General features: G+C 49.4%; 1 protein-coding gene across 3 annotated transcripts; it reads left to right on the forward strand.

The window, feature by feature from the left end:
- The first annotated feature begins 415 nt into the window (after nucleotides 1-415).
- Nucleotides 416-19,355, forward strand: LOC147601030 (uncharacterized). 3 transcript variants are annotated; one of them, XM_086747446.1, is made up of 11 exons: nucleotides 2,647-2,976; nucleotides 4,295-4,753; nucleotides 7,856-7,887; nucleotides 7,936-8,437; nucleotides 9,713-9,848; nucleotides 12,256-12,344; nucleotides 14,112-14,175; nucleotides 15,122-15,210; nucleotides 16,018-16,130; nucleotides 16,570-16,726; nucleotides 18,943-19,355. In XM_086747446.1, exons 2-11 carry the CDS (start codon nucleotides 4,699-4,701, stop codon nucleotides 19,089-19,091), a joined length of 1,386 nt encoding a protein of 461 aa, XP_086603572.1. In that variant the 5' UTR covers nucleotides 2,647-2,976; nucleotides 4,295-4,698; the 3' UTR covers nucleotides 19,092-19,355. The 3 variants fall into 3 exon arrangements, with proteins under 3 accessions (XP_086603571.1, XP_086603572.1, XP_086603570.1); XM_086747444.1 differs by having other exon boundaries at nucleotides 7,856-8,437; XM_086747445.1 differs by lacking the exons at nucleotides 2,647-2,976; nucleotides 4,295-4,753 and adding an exon at nucleotides 416-568 and having other exon boundaries at nucleotides 7,856-8,437.
- The last annotated feature ends 1,941 nt before the right edge of the window (nucleotides 19,356-21,296 follow it).

Below are 21,296 nucleotides of genomic sequence, written 5' to 3' on the forward strand. Positions count from 1 at the left end.
AGCCGGCCAATTTATCCTTTTTCTTTTTTGCCTAGAGCACTAGTTGGGTTCGACCTGCATGCTTAACACTGACTACACCCAAGACACACTGGTCTGTTATGGTCTTCCTCACATTTTAAGACCCTCTTTTTAACTGATAGGCGCTAATTAAGAATTAAATGTTCAGTACTGCTTGGGATGAAACTTCTGCACTCGGTTCACATATTATCATGCCTTTGGTTGGATAAACCATCAGATCTCTGCTGCAGTGCCACACCTTTCCTTTGTTTCTCTCTACTTCATTACTATTTCTTCTAAATCCAAGCCCAGAAAAACACATTTTAAAAAGAGCTTTGAGTTATTAGTTTCAAAGTGACCGTAATAAGTCTTTCTATTACTGAAATTCCTTCAACTCTCATTTATAGGTTTTGTTATTCCATCTACAGAACACTGATGATGGAGGCTTCTGCGGGTGCAGTTTGAGAAGAGCAACGCTGCTTTTTTGCTTAAGAGGGTTTTAGTCTTTGAAGTGCAGCGATGTGTCCTCGCTTCCCAAAGCTGTGGTGCCATCATGTGGCCATTTGGTCAGGTACAGGTTGCGGGGTCTAGAGCACAAAAATGTGTGCATTCCTTCAGGAGCGCTGATGGCTTTGGCTGGCTTTTCTCCTTCTCACCTGTATGGAAGTGTCTTGGCCTTCGTCTTGGGCACAGAGCTGGTTTCAGTATTGTTCGTGAGCAGCACACTATGGCAGAACTTCTCTCCTTACCTGAAATGAAGGAAACTCCTGCTGGCCTCCTTCCTGCTCACTGAGTTCAAGACCTACCTAGAACTGTTGAGGAATCTGGTCACAGTTCTGTAGCAAAGGTCCTCCTCGCTGGGAGGCCCATCCACTGCATGTGCTCATGAGGGTTTTGCAGGAAAGCTACTGAAGAACCCTCAGAGGATAAGCTGAGTTTACATTGCTGACTTGCAGACTGTTGACTGGTGGCTGACCTGTGTTCCTAAGTTCTGAGTTCCTGCACTTTTTTTATGAGTCAATTTGTACACTAGGGACTTGGAAGGACCTTGCTTCTGAAAAGGGGGTTCTGGATTCCCAGTTGCTTCCCAGCCAGCCCATGGTGTAGTGCATCCCATAGGTCTCAAGAACGCTTCAGTACTTTTTCATCTGTGAAGGAGGACCAGTCAGAAGCCAGCTTGCAGTTTCTCTGAATATCTTACTCCTTCTCACACAGTAGAGGCAGCTGAGCTGAGCGCAGCCCTCCCAGGTGCTAGCTTAGCAATGGGGTACAAATCAGGAATGTGCTGCCAAATGACTGTAGTCCTGTCGAGTAGCTGGATGCAGTACACCAAGGACCCCCAGCGTAGTGAGAAAAAGAGTTTTGCAGTAGCTTCCTTAGCTTGGAGCTGGAACAATTGTCTGCTAAGCCCAGTACCCCAGCAGTGACAGCGGAATGGTGGATAGTTACGGGAATAGCCAAAGGATACAGGAATTAGGCGATCTTTCTGCTCTCATCTACTGGTCGTTAATAGGGGTTTTTACGTTAGAGGTTCACCCAGTGACTGATACCATTTTCAGGCTGATGTCCATCCACTCAGCTCATGCATTCCTCTCCTTTTCAACATCCTTGCTGTAGGTGGGACCTCACCTGGAGATTTTCACCCCCACAGCACTTACTGTCACATCCCAGTTAACAAAAGCTGGGGTGGTGGCAGCTTATGCTTGATAATGCCAAGAGGGCTGGTGTTTGAGAAGCTCTTCCTGCTCAGTGTTTCTTATTTAATAAGTAGCTCTCCTTGTAAACAGGCAGGGGCCTTGGATATCTAACACCCAGGTGACCTGTAGCCAGCTGATGCACGGTCCTGGGCTGGCCCTCAGGTTTGTGATGCCTAGGTAGCTCAGAAACCCAAGCCTTCCCTCAGCAGATGAAATCGCTGAGGGCACTTCCTTTACCTGCCCAGCTTGCATGAGGTGTGGTTCCAGGCAGCCTTGAACAGTGGCTGTGCTCCCTGCGGCAGGCATCGGGTGAGAGTGGATACAAACCGCCGGCGTGTTTGAGCGGGATGCCGTGTTCTTGGGAGAAATGTTGCTGCTGCTCTCTCTGCCCTATAAGGAGCCAGCCAAGTTTGGAGAGCCCCCAGGGCGGAGGGCAGTGTCTAGTTTATTTGGGGACACAAGGTTCACCACCCGTGGAAGAGCAACCAAACTGACAAGACGAGGGCCCTGTGCCAGTCGAGGACATTGCTTTTGATCAGCCATGACACTTTTTTATTCGCTGTGAAACAGCTAGCAAAAGCGTTTAATCTCAACAGAGACGCGCCGGGGAGGTCAGGAGTTTATAAATTAACCTATTTGTATTTCTCTGCCCTGAAGTGGCATCAGACTTTGCCTGTCAGAAGAGTATTTCCAACTTGCCCAGTTGCTAAAACAATTGAGAGGAAAGAAACCTGCCTCACCTCCCAGCTGGGCTCTGGTAGCTCACTTGAGAAGGGGACTTTGAGGGCACAGAAAGGGGTTCAAGATGCAATTTCCCTTTCTCTTCCACGTGTCGGGCTGAGACTCGCAAGTGAACGCGTTGTCACCGTGGTGAGTGTCCATGTCTACTTCTTAAGTGCTTTACCTGTGTGTGTGTGCACGTGTGCTGCAGCTGCTCAGGAAATGGGTAACTTGCTCCCGGGGCTTGGGGGTGTAGGGAAGGCTCCCCACAAACAAGGGATGCAGTTCATGGTACAGAGCGGACTGATCTGCCGTTAGCTCCTCCAGTGGAATAAACCTCACTGGATAGCTGCTGGCTGTCCTACCAGCCCACAGGGCAGCTTCATCCTGCAATGACGCAGAAGATGCGCACCGCCATGGATCCTCAGCCCGCCGGCTGGGCTGCCGAATGGATGGCCCCACACAGGTCTGGGTGGACCAGGTCACTGTGTTATTTGCACAGACTGAGACAGAAAGAGGTCAAACATCCTAGGCGGAGGCTTGTAACACCTATGAAGCCAAGGTGAGAAACGTCACATAGAGAGCTTGCTGTTCTGCAGGGAAGGGGCAGGCTTCCGCCGCTGCCTTGCCCTGAGCAGTTGGGCAGCGTCGCTTCAAGGGGCTGCGGGGGCTGAGCGCTGGGCCCGGGGCTGTGTCCTTGAGCCTGTCCTTTGCTTGCTAGCAGTGAGCAATTCAGGTGAGGGCTGTATTTGACAGCGGGAAGCCAGCTGGCCACTGACTGACCTGTACCCACCCAAACTGATGATACCAGAGTCAAAGAGGTGACCCTGTGTCTCTGCAGCTCCCTGTGAGGCATGTTAGCTCTGCCAGGGCATCAACAGTCTCCTGCTGATGGAGACAGGGGGACAAGTGAGTGTACACACAGCTCTGCTCTGTACCCACAGAGAAGGTCCCTGGGCAGGGACTGGTGGGTGCTTGTCTCCTGTTGCAGAGGCTGTGCCTCCCTGCAGCTCACGCAGGAAGTGCTGCTGGGCGGTGCAGACAAGGGATTGTGTGAGAAAACTTCCCCTTGCACAACTTCCCGGCCTACGGTGGCTTTGCAATGTGGGCAAGCAACCCCACAAAGTGGGGGAGAAACCACACGTACAGCACAGTGCTGCCAGGGCACTATGTGTGACGCCAACCTGACCCTACCTAGACCAGCGTGAGGAAAGCTTGGGGGTTAGAGTTACAGCATGCTAACTGTTGGCTCACCATGTCGAGCCCTGTGGAGGATTTTGGGGTGCAAAAGTCATGGGCAGCACATGACAGTGCCTGATCTGATCATGGAGCATGTGGCTGGGGAGGCTCTGCACATTGAGTGTTTGCAATCCTATGTGAGTAGCCAGCTGTTACTTGAATTTGGGGGAAGATGTGACATGAGATGCGATATCCAGCCGTATGCAAAAGGAAATTCTCTGTCACAGTGGAGGCTCAGCAGTGCTGATTACTGACCGATGGGGGCAGAGGGAAATGGCAGGGGAATCTTTCAGATTGAGGCTGCAAGGTGAAGAAACCATGGGGACATCTGTGCCCTTGGGTAGCATGGGCACAGGCAGGGGGACCTAGCCTCAGGGCACGAACAGCAAGCAGGGTAGCCACTGGATAACGTGGAAAATGCTAAACTTAACGCCCTCACCTCAAAATCATCATCAGGCTTGTTTGATCCTGATCACAACTTGATGCATCAAGTTTGACACCTTGGGGGCAACAAGGCTGGGATTAAATGCTGACTGGGAAAGCTCTACGCTTACCAGAGGGTGAATTTTGGCTGGTCTAAGTTAAAATGGGAGCTGCTTTGAACTATGGGGTTGTTTTTATTCTTGTTTTTCTTCTTGCAGTAAATCCTGGGTGTCTAAAAAATGAAATCCTTTCACTTGAGGAGGTCACGGGGGACTGGCCAGCAGCCAGGCATAGGGCTCTGCCCGTTCCTCTCTACGAGCCCGTCGCTTCCTCCGGGACGCTTCTCTTGCACGTATTTCTGCACGCTGCGAGGAGAGGCTCGGATTTGTGCTGCTCGATATTTAGTTTGCGCTCTGCTTTGAGGCCAGTAACATCTTAAGGCCTGCTGCAGTCTCTGAATATAAAAACTCCCTTTGTTGGGGGGCGGTTGACTTGACTGAGCCGCATGATCAGAGTCAGGTGACAACATTGGGCACAAAACTGGAGGAGAACAAACACTTGGGTGCGGGAGATTAGCTGCTGATCTTGCCTTTTGACAAGCTGTGTTACTGCTCAGGGAAAAATGAGCACCTGGCCCTCTCCTCTGCTTTGGAGTTTAACCACAGCGTGTTTAACAGGTAAGTCCTCCTAAAGCGGCGTTTCTCTTCGCTGGCTGGGCGTGGAGGTGGGTAAAGCTGTGATGGGCTTGTGGAAGCGCTGGGCTTCACTGACGCGGGGTGCTGCAGAAGAGCAGGGCAAGAGGCAGGGAAGGAAATAAGTGTTGAAAGACAGGCGGTGTTGGCAGTGGACTGAATATGGTAAATATAAAAACTTGCTTTTACAAAAAAAAAAAAAAAGGAAAAATAGATCCAAGCTCATCTTAGCTGCATGCATTCATGTACGCCTGAGCACATAACAAGGTACAGGCCGTAGTCTGGCACTCTCATGAAATTAAATAATTTGGGGAAACTCTCCATTTTGGGAGCCAATTATTCACCAAAGATGAAGAGAATCTTCACCTAGATCTGTAACGTTGACTTGGTTCTGGTTTGTTTGCCTTGAAGGATTAGTTTTTCAGAACGACAGACTGTGCAGTTGTGCAAGACGGAGAGAAGAAAAAAAAAAAATCAAGGGGTGTCCACCCTATTTCTGCATTTTGTGAGTTCCCAGACAGTGTCTGTGTGCCTCGCAAGTCGGCAGGGCTGCCTGCCTCGTCGGTCAGGACGGACGAGCTCTGCAGTTCCTGAACTCCTCCTGTTCTGTAACCTGTGACATCCTCAAGGCTCTCGGAGTGCGACGTCGTGCCAGGGCATCACACAAAATGACCCATCCTTGAAGTGTCCCCAGAGATACTCTTGTTGATTCACAGTGCCCCTAAAAAAAAAAAAGCCTCTAGAAAGCACAAGTCACTGCTCCCTGGTGTAGAGAGTGTAAGTGTAGGAAAGAAAATGGTTTGATTAAGATAAGGTAGTTTGAGTATTGTTTTTTCTCACCTGTGATACTATAATTGGTAAAACAAAACATTGTCCATTTTTACTACTTGGTCAAAACTATTTTTTTTCAGCTTCACTTTTTTCTTTCTCCGGAATTTGTTAAATGAATTTATAAAATACTGGCTACTGAAGTTTTGTGAGCAACTCTTTAATGGCTCTTTTAGTAACATGTTACAGAAACGTATTTTCAATTAAAAAAAAAAAAAATCCATCTTAACAATACCAGCATTTAACTAGAACCAACCATAGAAAGCCTATGAAGATGCAAGATTCAATTGAAAAAAATCTTAAAAAAACCCAAAACCAACCGAACAACACAATCCAGCCAGCTGTGTGCAGCCCAGGCTGTTTAAACCCACTGCGGTGTCTCTGGCTGGCAGAGCTGAGCAAATGCTGGGGACAGGCTGCTCTGGGAGATCAGACTTTGATCCCAGTGGTCCTTCCGAGAGCTTTTCCCAGGAGAACCCGATGGTGCCCTTGACTTACTGCTAGAGTTTACTTTGAGATTGATTTGACAAAACCCAGGACCAACTGGACTCGTTGCCAGACTGGAGGAAAGAGAAGTAGATTGACTTCAGCCCTTGGGGCAGATGAATCAGACGAGGGGAATCGTGCGTCTCAGTCCCCGAGGGAGGCACGGCCAAGGTGGCCACAGGTGTCCTCTGTGGGTACTGCAGAGCTGCTCTCCCTGCCGAGGATCAATGCTGGCGTCTCCAGGTCACTTGGATTTGTGTCTGGGGCAAACAAATATGCCACAAGACGATCACTGTTAAATTCAGTGTCCCTGTTTTGGGAGCTACAGCAAGAAAATGTGGGCAGTGGCCAAGACGGCTGGGTGCTCATCGCCTGCTTTACGCAATGGTTACAGAAAGACGGGCGTTCGCCCGCTGTGGAGTACAAAGCAGGCAGTACGCAACAGGAGGGATGCTCCTGACGGGTGGTCTCCATGTGATCACAACTTTGTAAGGAGTCTTTTATTCAGTGTCCTGATCTTGCTGTAGAACTTTAACTAGAGTTATTTGCCAGCTCAGTCTGCATGTTGTTCATACCATGGCGGTGCTAAGCACTGGTACCTATCGTGCCCAGCATCGCGTGGTGTGGCCTAAACTGAGAGAGAAATCAAAGGCTGGGGGAGAACCAGGCTTAGGACCAAGCCTGCAGGGACCCGTGGGTCTGCTGCCACCTGGAACTTGTGCTGTCTCCTCTCAAAGGTGTGCCCTCCGAGGCTCCAGCTTCTCGTCCTGCTCCTGTCCTTCCTTGTCCACATCTCGCTGTCAGGTGTCAGCTGTGTTTTTTGGGCTCCCTGAAGCCTGTAAATAAATTTATCAAAGTAGCCCTTTTCTTTTCTGTATGCAGTTGGACGTGTTCAGCAGCTGCAGTTATTTTACAGTAAATCCCTGCCCTGGGTTGCCGACCCAAGCTGATGTGACGTTTGCTGTGGCAGGAGCTGGCTATTTTGTCTTTGCTTTGCCTTTATTAGTACCACACACTGCTAAATTAAAAGCGACGCTGCTTTTCATGTTTAGTTTTATGGGTCTGTCCTCCGTTTGGAGACTGGAAGGCATCCCCTGTGGTTGTGTGCTGAGATGGCTTTCACCGGCAGATAGCATTTCAGTCTGCTACGGATCGCAGCAAACCACCCTGAGCTGCAGGAATGCCCCTTTTCTCTGAAGATTACAGCTGTCCCCGCTCTGACAGGGGGACGGCAGAATCAAAGCAAGTCTTGGCCTGCGGGTTCCCTTCTGGTTACTGGATGTATCTCCAGAACAGCTTTAAAAAAAAAAAAAAAATCCTAAACCCATGACTTTTCTTTGCTGATCCCTTTAACAGAGATGGGATGAAACAGCCAGCTACTTGACAAGCATATTAAATCAGATTCTCGTGGGATCCCAGGGTAAGCTGTCTTGAGCTGCCGATAATAAAATCAAGTGTTTCAGGAAATTCTCACAACCTTTTATGTAGGAGAGTCAGACCTGCTGGACATCGGCATCTACTGAGTTCTGGCCTCATGGACCCTGTAATTTATTTCCTTGCTAAAAGTCTCTCGTGTGCCAGGGATGCTCAGATGCTGCCAACGCTGTTTGCCTCCATGCTTCTGTACTGCTCTGTAGTAGACCATAGCAGAAGGGAGTTTCTGGACTTTGAGCAAGGATGCACGGGTTAAGCAGTTGGTAAAGACCTAATGGGGAGCCTCATTAAAGGGAGAACAATAATTTGGCCACTAATTATGTTTTTTTCTTCTCTTAGGTATTGCTTTAGGCCAGGCAACCACCAACCAGGTCCCCATTGCATCAACCCCAGTGCCTCCCAGTGCAACTGCCGCCCAGGTCCCTAATGCATCAACCCCAGTGCCTCCCAGTGCAACCACCACCCAGGTCCCCAATGCATCAACCCCAGCGCCTCCCAGTGCAACCACCACCCAGGTCCCCAATGCATCAACCCCAGCGCCTCCCAATGCAACCACTACCGCAGCCTCTGCGCCCCCAACTGCTTCTGCAACGCTCTCGGCTGGAGCAGCATCAACCACTGCAAACCTTGTCGCGTCCACAGCAGCACCGTCTGCTGATCCAAGCACAAAAAATCCTGATCAGACTCTGCCTGCCACCATGGATGTGACCCTCCTCACCGCTGGCAGCACGGCCACTTCTCAAGTGTCTGTAGGACCAACAGCTGAATCCACCAGTGCCCTGGTGTCCCCTCCAGGCGTGACCATGTCTCCTGGGGTCCCATCAGCAGCTCCATTCCTCACCACCACCAAGCCCTCCAACTGCAGTGGAGTAAACGTGACGGCCTGTGCCCTCTGCTCCCCAGGGACATTTCCCAATGAAGGTAAGAGCTCGTGCTCGCCCCAGCTCTCGTGTTAGGTGGGTGGAAAAGTGACTTTTCAAGGGAAGTGAAACTGGAACATGTTCTCGTGTCGGAGGCTTCGACAGGCAGCAGGAGTGGGAGTTAATCTGTTGCACCTTTCTGAAGTTAAAAATTTGGCCTTTGCTGGCCGCGTGCCGTTCCTTGGTCTTCCCGAATCTTCCCTAGCAGGATGAAGAAGCTGTAGGGTTGTGGCTGCAAAGTGTAACTCAACTGCAACCTGACTTATTGGCAGGAGGATGTTTTGAGGTACAGTGCCAAATATGAGGACAGCTTCCAACTGTTGGTCTTGAATGTTTGGAAGAGAATCTCTGCTAAGAAATGGCCTTTTCACTTGGGCTTAAGAAACCACGCAGTAAACCTCTGTTGAGATCAGGAATGTATAATATTACCTTTTTCAGAGGTTATTTATATTGTAACATGGTTGTATTGTTGGTTTTTTAAACACCACCATCTCCCCCAAAAAAATCCCAAACTAAAAAAGAGATCCCTAAAGTACAAGCCATGCACTTCTTGCTTACTTCTCCCACTGCAGGACACGTTTAAAGAAAGGAATTAGCAGCTCACATGCTTTAGGGTAAATCTGCAGAGGACAGGAGGCAATTCCCACCACGCTTGTGTGCAGGATCTTCATCCATGGGATCTTCTCCTCTTGCCCGAGCCTGGTTTCTGCGGCACCAAGGACTGGTTCGTGCAGGCAGTGGGATGGCAGATCTGACGTGTGCGGCTGCAGCAGATCGCACATCATAACTCTGTGCAGCTCGGATTTGTTCTGTGGAGCCCAGAGGTTGTGTCTGGTGGGTCTGCCCTGGTACCTGTTGCTGCTTAAGGTGGATCCTCCACTCTGGGGTTTTGCTCTTCAGTTCTGCTTCCTACAAGCCTAAATTATCAGAAAACCAAAAGAGTATGGGGTTTTTTTTTTTGTTGTTATTTGTGTGTGATGGGGAAACAAGGAAAATCCTCAAATTAAAAGAGGAAAAAGCAGCCATCTTAAATTACCAGAAATTCATGTTGGTAGACTTGAGACTCTATATGATGTTACGGCTGTTCTTCAGCTTGCTACCAATGCACAGCAGCGTTATTAGCATTAATATTACAGTTTTCTCTCCCCTAGGACTGTCTTGCTGGAGGGGCTGCATCCCAACACTTCTCCATTCATGGCAGTGACTTGTCCTGACAAGCAAAGCGGTTTAAGCCAACTCTCCCAGTCCTGATCCTGACCTTTTTGTTCCAATTTAGGCACGTTGGACTGCTCGTGCTGTGTGGGGGGCTCGTGCACGGACCCCGGTGCCTGCACCTCCTGCCCACTGGGCCACTACCAGCCCAAAAGTGGGCAACCGTCGTGTCTGCCTTGTCCTCGGGGGCGTTACGCCAAGTAAGTGACTGAGCCCCGGGGCATGGGGTGGTGAATATTCTCCCTCAAAACACTTCCCAGATGGCAAAATCCTCTCCCTTGGGCTAAGGGAAAAGTGCTGCCGGGGTGGTTTCTCAGTGGGAAGCATGGGTTTTTGCTTCCCCAAGAGAAAGTGGAGCTCAGGGCTCGCTGCCCCAGCACCCACCCATGGTGCGAAATACCCGGGGGCAGCAGCGACAGACTGTGTGCTCCCCAGCTTCTTACGGGGCTCTGCAGCAAACTGGGTCAGGGAGCTCAGTTTGCTGTAAAGCTGAAATAGCGATGTGCCTGTTAAACTGACCCTACGGACAACGCAGACCCTGGAGAAAGCCCCTGGCTGCCTTTGGGCTGCGCTTTAAATGAGGTCCCACGGGGCAGGTGGAGTTGTGAAGGGGAGCTGCTCCTCAGAGCTGCTAAACTCTTCTCACCGCGACGCTCTGGTGCGGGGGAGCCTGTGCCGAGGGCTTCCCAGCAGCCGGCTCCAGCTCTCCGCAGGCTGCCCTTTTCTTTTTCCATGGCCTTTTTTTTATACATTAGAAGACAATATTTTTTTTTTTTTCCGTAATGTAGGGGCGCTTGGGAGTGAAGTGTGGGTTAACCTCCTCCGCTTTCCTTTGGGATACCTCTGGCCAACCGGCTTCATCTCTGCTCTTAGCCCGATTACTTTCTCAATCTCTATTTTGTCGCCTCCAAAGGATCTCATTACATTTAAGACGCTGGTAACTACAGCAACATCCTTAGGTGATACAGTGTGGAAAAGCTAACGACATCCCAGCCAGAAGCCCAGCCCTGCAATTTCACCAGGCTGCCTCGGCCCGGGAACGCTGTGCAAGCGTCCTGCGGCTGCAGGGACACGCGCTTGTGCTCCTCTCGCCATTTCCCATTGGGTTTTCCCTTGCTGAATCCGATGTCTTCTGCAAGCAACTGGTGGGATTTGTCCCTCCGGTGGCTGCAAGGACAGGAAGGGTGATGAGAGCTCTGTGTCCCCCGCAGAGCATCTCCATTCAGACCAGCCCTGGGGAGAGGGAACAAAGCTCGGCCATGGGGAAGGGCAACCTGACCATGCGGTTTGTTTGCAGCAGCCCCTGAGTGTGAAGCCCCCAGCTCCCTCCTTTGTGCTCCCCCGTGCTGTTTGTGCCGTGAGGACCTGCCTCACCTTATTTTCCCCCTCCAGTCGCTTTACAAAACCCATCGGGATCAGTCCCAAGGGCACCGCACAAGCGCTGCTGTCGGGATGTCGGTGAGGGCAACGCAGCGCTGGGGACCAGAAAGGAAGGGGGGGCAGCAAACAGCGGCTGGGTTTAGCCGTGCCGGAGGAGCGGGTACCAGAAGAAGGGGGGATTCGGGGAAGCGGAGGGGAGGATGTGGATGCAGCGTGTGCATGCCCATCTCCATGGCAGCTGCCCGGGGCTCAGGGCTCTGATGGGATTGTTTAACATTTTTGTGGTATTTGGAGAATCCAGGCTCCCTTGAGCTTTGAGCGGGTCTGGCTGGTGAAGGCCCTGTATTGGTTTGTTTTAAGCAAAGCATTTGCTACATTTCCAATTGATTTTTGTTTTTTTCCACGAATCTTGCTCAGCCCTGGGGTTTCCGAAGGAATTAAAAGCGTGTCCTTGTTTTCCTCCAAAGCATCCCTGAGTATGGTAACAAATTCTTATGCCCATATGCTTCTTGTTGGGGATTTGGCTCTGTTGGTGATGAATGCGGTAGCTTTCTTCTTTCTCTGCCTTTCCCTCTTTTCCTCCCCCTCCTCCCGGAGGTCTAACATATTACATCCCGTTTCCCACATTCCCTGTTATTTAAGGTCAAGACTCTCACACATCACTGCCTCTGGTTTAGCTCCTTTTTTTTTTTTGACTCCTAAGTGACCATCCTTTCAACAATGGAGCTGTTCCTTTTAAAACTGCTGATGGATGCTGAATGTTGAACACCTTTCCAATTCAATTCAATTTCCAAGTGTGGATTTAAAAGCCTGACTTTAAACCAAAGTTTTTAAACCTGGCTGCAACACATTTTTCAAAACTTAGATTTTGGACACAGAAACTCGTCCCTTTTCATATAGCACACAGGCTCAGGATGTCTTTAGTATCATTTAGGTTGGAAAAGACCTTTAAGATCGAGTTCAACCATAAACCTAACTGCCACATCCACCAGAGTTCTGTAATAGTACAGAAATTCTGTAATAATATGGAAAACTTTATTTTTTCACTGGACCTTTGATGTTCAGGCAAGTTCAAGTTGTTGTTTTTCTGCCTGAACTCCTTCACTGTAATTACCCTATTTCTAGGCTTGTTAGTGAAACAGAGTTCTGCTCCGCTCTCTCCTCTTAAAGCCCATAGAGGCTCGGGAAACCCAAAACAGCTCTCACCTCTGCTCCCTTCTCTCCCAGCTTCACAAGGAGCACTGCCTGCCTTCCCTGCCCGCCTGGCCATTACGCTAACGAGTCCGGGGCCGCAGCCTGCACAGCGTGTGAGAAAGGTAGGCTTTCATTTCTGTTCAACCCAGATCCTTTTTCATCAGGACATGTGATGCTTTTTCTCCACAGCCAGATGCAATTACCAGGTAACTTAAAAGCTCCAAAGAATAAACAGGTTATTTTGTTCAGGCTAAAAATAGAATAGCACGCCTCTTCCCATTCTGTTATTGACATTTTTATTAAAATGGAAAGAACAGATCTCAGAGTCATGCTTCTGTTTGCGACATCCTAATGGTAACACTTCCATGAAAGCCTTGTCCAGAAATTCAGGAAAGGAGGCTTACGAAACTCAGTTACAGCAGAAGGGGGAGGAGGGTGTCAGGAAAACAAAATATTCCCCGATTTTTAATGGCAAAAATTAGTCTAAACCATCTCTGTTTTCAGTTGGGCAGTTGTCTGTAGTCTGAATATTAAGTGTAATCCTCTCCTTATTCCCCAGACACTAAAAACTGGCTTTTCAGCACGGTGCTGTGCACCTGGCTGATGTGATGGAGCCCGGTACAATGTGTTCGCAGACAGCGTAACAACATGCTCAAAACAGACTAGCATTTACTTACGCAAAAACCTAATTAGCACATGCAATGCGGCAGCCATTCTGTACACAAATTACGTGCTCCTCATACAGGCGCAACTGTTCTTTTGAACATCCACCCAGCAAACAGCTTGCCTGGTACCTACATCTCGGCTATCACTTGCTAATTTTGGAAGGGAAAAAAGTCTGATCCAGGTGACAGTGCCGCGGTATGTCACTGCCTTTGCTTGGCAATTTAACAGGGTGTTGGGCCACAGAGGAGTCCGTGGGAGTGCACCCTAAATCACGCAGTTATCAATTTTAAAAGTTCCTTTTTACTTGCAGGGAGGGGGAGGTTGCTTTGTTTTCACCCTGCTCTGCTGCAGCCTCTGCTGTTTGTCGCACATCTGGGCTGGTTCGAAGGGCGTAAGGCAGATCTTGTCCACATCGCTTCCAGCTGCTCTCTGAACGCCCCAATTCTGACCCAGGTTGGCCCATGGCAGTGACCAGGGTAGAGCTTCATCAAGCACCCGCCCAAAAACACCTGAACACCCACATGTTGCTCTCCTGCCTTTAGAGGTTCCCATTGACATGGCAGGGACTCACAAGCTGGGTCCTACCTGGCTGTGTGATGGGCATTTTGGGGCATTTCGCTCCTGGTTGTGCTTCGGGGAAGTGCCTGTATGTGTCCTCCTGCCCTTCGTGGTCCTGGTGGTGCAGGGAGGGAGAGCAGATTGCTGCACAGAGCAGGGCCATCCTGGTTGCTGAGTCTTGCATCCTTTGAGGGGAAGGAGGTGCACCCCAGGATGGAGTGTAGGAGACTTCCAGGGACAGGGGAAGCCCTGGAGGGGCTGAGGTGACCAGAGGGGGTTTCCCCTGGCCAGAGACCTGCTCCAGCTGAATAACGCAGGAGTCGGCCCTGGGATCACCATTGTTCCAGTTCAGCCTGTGCTGGGAAGGCTGATAGGTCTCTGTCTCCCTGGCGTGGTTTCAGATGTGAGTGATACCAGGGAAATCTGCCTGAGCCCCCCCATGCAGCCCTCAGCATGGCAGAGGTTGGAGGAAACTTTTTTTGCTCTTTCAGGGCTTTTGACAAACAAAACCGCAGACATCCTGAATTAGCCTGTGAAACGCCACCCGAAGCGTGTTGTGGGGAACTGATTTGGTTGCCTGTAAGATGGAGATGAGCAAATATCCAGCGATGAGGGGCAGGGATGGTGGAGGAAAGATCCTGAAGCCTTACTCTTCTCTTTTGCAGGCTATTTTAGCTCCCAGCAAAATGCAGCTTTTTGTTTGCCTTGCCTGCCTGGATCATTTTGCAAGTAAGAAGTCCATGCATGACCTTGGCCATCGAGGGGATTGGGGCAGGGGAGTGTATTTCTGGTAGCCACCGCTGGGCTAAAAGACCCAATGTAGTGACCAAAGGCAAGTCACCTGCCATTTCAGCTGTAGGAGCACTGGTGCTGAGCCCTGGGCATCTTGAGAGGGGTGGTACGATGGAGGGGAGGATCCTGGCATGAGATGGTAGAGCATCAGCTTGCAGCCCACCTCTGCCATCCCCTCTTGCCGATGTCATTGTGTTGCGTGAGCGTTGCACACCACTGATAAACAGGTACTGGCACAGGGACTGGGCTGAGCATCGCTCTGAGTTTTGCAGATTTAAGTGGAGCTGATGGTTTGTTTATCCTGAGTTGGATGGACAGGAGGCAGCAGCTAAACTACCCTGGCTGTGCTGTCACCTTCAGGATGGGAGAGGTACTGGTGGGGCACCTCGCGATGGGCTCCACACCCTGCTGTGTAGGGATGCCTGCACAGAGGTTGCAGGGTTTATATCCCGCAGGTGAAGGGCATGTGAATACTTACCTTCCCTCTGGCCTCGCTTGTCCATGTGACGCAGCAGATCTCTGCTGAAGTTTGATTAAATTGCCACAAGACCAGATCCAGGGCTTACTGGCTGTGTCTCCAGTCTCCCTTCAGTACCCTTGACCAGTTCCAGCCAAGTTTGCTAAGGAATAGTGACTTCTAGGGTAGCGAGTTCCTACAAGTTTCGTGCAAATAAGAAACCAAAGAGAGGACAGAAGTGCTGTCATGTGCCCAGCCCTAATTAGACACGGGAGAAACCACACTGGGGAGAGACACTGAATGCCCACAAAATGGTAAAAGCTTAGTTCCTGGTAGACCCTGGAGGCTTCAGTCTGGCTTTGGTGGGCTGGGCTGATCTGGGAAGCGCTTGTCCTACGGCGTTGTCTGTCTCCTCTCCCATCCCAGCACCACCAGCTGCACGGGGTGTCTGCCTTGTCCCGGTGGGCAGGAGGCTCTTCGGGAGGCATCGGAGGAGTGCACGCCCTGCCTGCCAGGTACCTTCTGCGGCAGAGGGTGGGAGGCTGCCATAGCCCGGCTGGGAACGCACAGCTCCAGCACCAGAAGGAACAATTTCTTCCCAAGACTTCTGACCCAGCAGATCCTGGGGATGGGGGGTTGCCAGAAGCTGGGAAGCAGCAGTGGCAAAGGGGACAGGCAATGAGGGGTAGTGAGGAAATTACTCTGCTCATTCCATCGCTGAATTAAATCACATCAAACCGCACGGGTGGGTTGGGGGGGGTGGGGAGGGCAGAGCGCTCCAGCAGCCCCCACAACCACCGATAGCGAGCCTCCTCTCCGGAGACAGCACCAAGGACTTTGTGTAGCCAAGTAGTGTTTTAAACATTCACAAAACCATTCACCGCTTTGAGACCCGGGACTTCTGTGACCCGTCATTTCCACAAAGCTTAGGAAACTGAGCCGTGCTTTAAACTGAGCTCAGCAAGTTTCAAAGAGCTGGAAAAGGCGTTTGAATCCAGAATTAGAGAGGATGAAACACTGCTGACCTCCAACTCCAACCTTCCCTCTGCTTTAAAGCCAGAGCTCACTACTAAACCCATCTCCCACGTACTCCTACTCAAACTTACTCCGTTTGCCAGACCTAACCCCAGATATCCTTTAGCCCCTCTCTCCCTGTTCTCTTTCCAGCAAGGTCTAAAGTCCAGGCTCAGCTTTTGTTATGCACATGAGGTATTTAATGGTTTTTCTCCTCATGGCACTGGAAGCTGAATCATCCATATGCAATTGCAAAGGCCCTGGGGTCTCCTCTCAGATCTTAATTTTGTGCTTATTTGCTATTTTAGGTATGTTCAAAGGTCCCAGCGACAACAAATGCAAGCTCTGCAGGACAGGAGAGTACCAATTACAGTGGGGCAAGGAGAGCTGCGACCTGTGCCCGGAAAATCACTACTGCCCTGTGAGTCTCCAGCAGCTGGTTTGACAGCCTGGATGAACAAACGTAGCTGTCCCATGACAAGCTAAATACGCTTCCGTTTTTATTTGAGCCTCTCTCCTCTTCTTGAACATAGAGCCCTGCTAGAGGGAGATGGTTAAAGTTATGACAGCGGGAGACAGAGCTGCCCGCTCTCACTAGGCCGTCGGGGAAGTCGGAGGATGGTGTCTCCATTAACGAGGGGGTTTGTTGTGTGGAGGTGTTGCACCTCCACACCTTCCGCTCTTCACCCTACTCTGAGTAACACCATGGGGGCAGAGGGGCTGAATTTAACGATGGTAGGTTCATTTCTTGGTTATTCTTCTGTTTTTTTCAATGCTGAAGTGTCACCTCCCTCCACACTAGTTGCGTTCTGCAGTTTTTCCCTGTTTGCTGGTGCTGATTTGCCTTTTCTCTTGGGCAGAGCCCAGATGTGAACCCCGTCAAGTGCCCTCCCGACGCTTTCTGCCCTGCGGGCAGCGCTGAGCCGGCGTACTGCATGGAGGTCTTTCTCTACAAGGCAGGGGACTCCTGCCAGCTGACTCCCCTGACTGTTATTCTCCTGGCCATCATCTCAGCAGGTGAGTGCCGGCCTTCTCTGTCCTTTGGTGAGACTAGAAACCCATCTGCTGCTGGGTGCCTTCGTTATGCCAACAGTGTTCTCTGGGTGGTGTATTTTATGTTTCTGGAAACCTGGATTTCTACTAAAGGGCTTTCTGGCTGCTTTCAATGCAGACGATCATTGTGTCCCCATTTGTAAGTAGGGACGTCGCTCTGAAGGAAGGCTAGTATAATGCTGAATGTCTGTTGTTTGTCCCTGGGAAGCAGGTGTGTGTGTATGGACCCCCAAAACAGGAATTTCGTGGCTGCCCCAAAAGTAAGAAAAAGGACAATTTCCTTTTGGTAGGGGACTTGAAGTTTCCTAAAAGCATTCCCCCTTGTAGCTCTTGCCAGAGCATCCAGCAGGATGGGGTGCTGTCAGCTTGTGCGGTGTTAGTTGTATCGATGCTGTAGGGCATCTTGTTCGGAGCAGAATGAAAGACAACCAGCACCTACCGGCTATGTGGAGCATCCCTCAGCCCAGGTGCCACCTGCTGTAATTAGCTCACCAGGGCTAATGGATGAGCTCTTCCACCTGGAAGCTACACCATGAGTACTCATTGCAAAACAATGAATACGCATTTGTAGTCTTAGCAAAGGGAAAAATGAGACTTCTGTAGTTTTTTTTTTTTTAATCAAAGTTTGGGTGAGGTTTAATCAGAGATAACAGTTATGATGCAAATGAGCAGCTCTTACTGCTATGGATCGCAAAAAGGGCAGAAGAGCGAGCTGGGAAGAGGGATTAATCTCCTGTGCGCAGGCAGCTGAACAGAAACCTCACGGTGAGTGCTGCTTACGCTACCAGCTCTCTTGACACAAGATTTTAATCTCTTAAGTCATAGAGATGACCAAGTCATCAGGGGATAAGGAATTATAGTCTCATATCCATGAGTTTCTGTGTTGTAAGCACAGCGCTTACGTGCCTCCTGAAGACCCACTCTCCAGTCCAGCTTGCTGCTGTTAAAAGGCAGAGGGGAGATAAAATAGATGTGTTCTTCCCGACAATGCACAAGAGAGCACAAAGTTGCTTCTCCAACAACAAAGCAGGGCTGGTTGTTCTCATCAAAGTCCTCTCTTGGCACCAGAGGAGAGGACTCCATAGACACACAGGAGGAGGAAGGGACAGCGGGGGCTCGAGGGGTTATCGCTGTAGCAGCACTGGTTGACTGCTCATCTCCAGAGGGCTGAAATGTCCTGGTGGGAGTGGGCAAGAGTTGTTCTCACAAGCTGTGGCTTGGAGCCATGTGAAAGCTTCTCCACTGGCCCATATGCCCTTGTGCCAGGCTATAGTCCAAAAATCTGCCAAAACAGATGCCATCTGAAGCGAGTGTTAATTAGAAAAAGTAGATTAAAATGAAGCCTACGAAAAGCCTGTCCACATAGGTACAACAGCCCATTAGGCAGCATTTCTGATAAACAAGTCTGAGGGTCACAGAACAACGTTCCTCAGTGAAGTCCTGCCTGTCACAGAGCTTGCTCAGAAGAGGGGGAAAAGCAGCAGCCCACACAGGAACCTGCGAGTGTTTCACGGATGGTCTAACAGATCAACTGTTCACCATGAGACTGTCTGCTCACGCAACCTAAATTTGGGCGTATTTGTCTGGCCATATTGCATCACAGCGACAGATTTGTGCTCTTCTGTTAAGATCAATTTTCCCTGATTATGCTTCTGCTAGAAACAAACAAACAGAATGCCACCGTGCTTGATATTTGCCAATTATTTCCATGTCTATGCCCAACCTAAAAGTAATCTTTCTTGACAGTCCTGATCTCAGTCTAGACTCAAAGTTAATGTAGGTCAGTTACTTCCTGTGCTTCAGTGTAAGCACTGCGCAGAGCAAACTCATTTCCCAAGGAAAACTTTCAGTGGGGTGACCTGCAATGGGTAAGATCCTAAGTGGAAAATTGTAGTTCCCCAGAGCAGGGAGTAAATGGGAGTAGGAAAACAAGTTACTGAATTATTTCAGTAAAACCTGCTGTTATTCTCCACAGCTCCCAGAGTAAAGCTGACATGCTGAAGTGGAGTATTTATAATTACAGTTAGCCAAACCTTTTTTCTTTTGTGCAGAGTATGTAGGAGAAAAAAAAAAGCCTTATTTTACCAGAAGAGAATACTTAAGTTGGGAAGCCCTAGAGGAAACATCACATGACATTTTACCTTCCCATCTGAAAATAACTACTCTTCCTTACCTTCCAGGTGGAATCTTTGCTGTCTTCCTAATAATTTTGAGAAGGCAAGGATATAGCAAGAAATCATCGAAGTCTCTATTGCTACCCAGAGGCTCAGGACGACACATGAGTTACGGGGGCACTGAGCACACAGAACCAGTCTACGCTGGCTGGTAGGGCAGGGCACGCTAGCAGGGAGCACTCGCTTCTCTTTTGCCTGCGGCAGTCCAGATGTGTGTGTATGGGCAAGACATTTAACCATGAGCACCCTGCTTCTGTATGGCTAAAAATAAGTGCTGAGAAATAAAACTCAACTGAGTCGTGGCTAATTGTGCTAACCAACCCAGCTGCCTGCTGTATTAAAGTGGACTGATAGAAAAAGTCTCCCCCCTTCAATTCCTGGCTTCATTCACAAGCAAATACTTTTCTCCTTTCCTCAGGGGGAAAGAAAAAAAACAAACCCAAAATCAAACAACAGATAGACAAACCAGCAAAAAATTATGTGTCTCTCTCTCTCTCAAATTCAAGAGTCAGCTCAACAAACAGAGTGAGGATTGACCGCTCCGGTTACTGAGGTTCCTGTGATCCATCACTTCCACCTGAGCTAGAACTAACATGAATGTGCTTCCTTTTAAGAATATGCTGCCTTTTTTTTTTTTTTCCCCATTGTCAATATGCTACTGTTACTTTAGCAAGGGTAAGTCAAGGAAATGGATGCCAAAGCTTTTCACTTCCTCTAACTGTGGGAAAACACATGCAGCTAAAATAACGGTGGATTCTTGGACAAATACGTGCCTTTTGTTTCCTGCTGTACAGTGGTGCTTCATATCAGAGCTACAAAAGCAACTCAAAACTTCCAGCAAACCTCCCAGGCATTGTTTCTTCCTCCACCAAGCTCACAGGTGATGCATGAAACTGGCAATCCTTTGGAGCCAAATGGAGCAGCATGCTGCAGCCACAGAAGATACCTCGCACGTTTTTGCACGCTGAGGAACTGTGCCTGTGCTATATTCACTGCTTAAATGCCCATGCGACACTTGATTCATCTCCCACCCATGAGAGCAGCAGCGTGATTTGTACCTGTTTGCCCCGTGGAGGGGGCAAAGCTTTCTCCAGTTTAACCATCTGGTTCAACTGATGCAATTTTTATTTTACAGGGATGATTTCAAGTAGTTTAGGTGTTTGTGTGGCTGGTTGCCTCTTCTCTTTTTAAACATGTTGTTTGCTATATTTTCTCTGTCTTTTCTCACGTGTACCTGCACCGTATCCTCATGGCCATTTGAGGTCTTGCCAGCATACCAGTCACTCAGAAATGCCCATTGACTGTCATGGAGCCAGCTTCAACTGCTCCATGAAATCAGTACCTGGGGTCTCTTAACCTTCTGGCGAAATTCATACACAGCACTGTGCTTCACCAGCTCTGAGTGCTAGTAAAAATACTATCTACTGTTAAAAGATCTACGCTTAAAAATGAATGTGCACTGAGGTGGAAGCAGGTGTTATTTCTCAGATTAGTCTTTCACTGGGCTAGCGCAGCAGTGGAGTCAACTGAAGTCACCCAGCTGGTGGGCAGTTAAGTGGTTTCTGCCCTCAGCTGCTCCTTCTTGTCTCTGTGTTTAAAAAAGAAAAAAATTTAAAAAATTTCATTTCTCTGATCTCTCTCAACTATGTCAGATGAATAAATGGATGGGAAGAGAGGTACATTGTCCTTTGTGGTCAGACAGGTTGCCCAGAGAAGCTGTGGGTGCCCCATCCCTGGAGATGTTCAAGGCCAGGTTGGATGAGGCTTTGAGCAACCTGGTCTGGCGGAAGGTGTCCCTGCCCCCAGGAGGTGGGGGTGGAACCAGGTGATTTTTAAGGTCCCTTCTAATCCAAACCATTCTGAATCCATAATCTGGATCAGTAGCAACATGGATTGTACCTCTAACTATATCCCAGACTCCACTGCACGGCATGGGCAGAGCTCCCTGCATCGCCCCCAACACTCTTGGCTCACTGTTGATTTAGTAGGCAGGCATTAACGTTTCTCAACTAGCAAAAAAATGTGGCTTTTCACAGGAGCAGCGAAGGGCCACAATCCTGATGCACAGCACCAGAGGATCTCAGAAGAGCAATCCATTATTATCAAAGCAATTTTCTGAAACGCTCTTAAAAAAGCAAAGGTAGCTGCTTCCACCCATGAAGTCAAACCAGACACAAAGGAAAACCCGGCTGGAAAAGCAAAATGCAGTCAAATTCAGACCTGACCAAGCAGGACCAGCACTAGTGACAGCTGAACGCTCCCAAGGGAACAGAACTGGTAGGACTGCATGACTCCAGCTCAACGTCATTAAAGCCTGTAAAAGTATGAGCAACAGAAAACAGCACTGTAACAGAAAAACC

This window comes from Chlamydotis macqueenii, chromosome 4 (genome assembly GCF_036417535.1).
Source record: "Chlamydotis macqueenii isolate bChlMac1 chromosome 4, bChlMac1.mat, whole genome shotgun sequence".
In the NCBI taxonomy this organism is placed as follows: domain Eukaryota; kingdom Metazoa; phylum Chordata; class Aves; order Otidiformes; family Otididae; genus Chlamydotis; species Chlamydotis macqueenii.

Excerpts from the sequence above, each read along its gene's own strand:
- LOC147601030 (XM_086747444.1), top strand. The coding sequence starts at position 4,699 with ATGAGCACCTGGCCCTCTCCTCTGCTTTGGAGTTTAACCACAGCGTGT. Across the intron at positions 9,849-12,255 it reads CCTCGGGGGCGTTACGCCAA|CTTCACAAGGAGCACTGCCT; the intron begins GTAAGTGACTGA and ends CTTCTCTCCCAG. Across the intron at positions 15,211-16,017 it reads GTGCACGCCCTGCCTGCCAG|GTATGTTCAAAGGTCCCAGC; the intron begins GTACCTTCTGCG and ends TTGCTATTTTAG.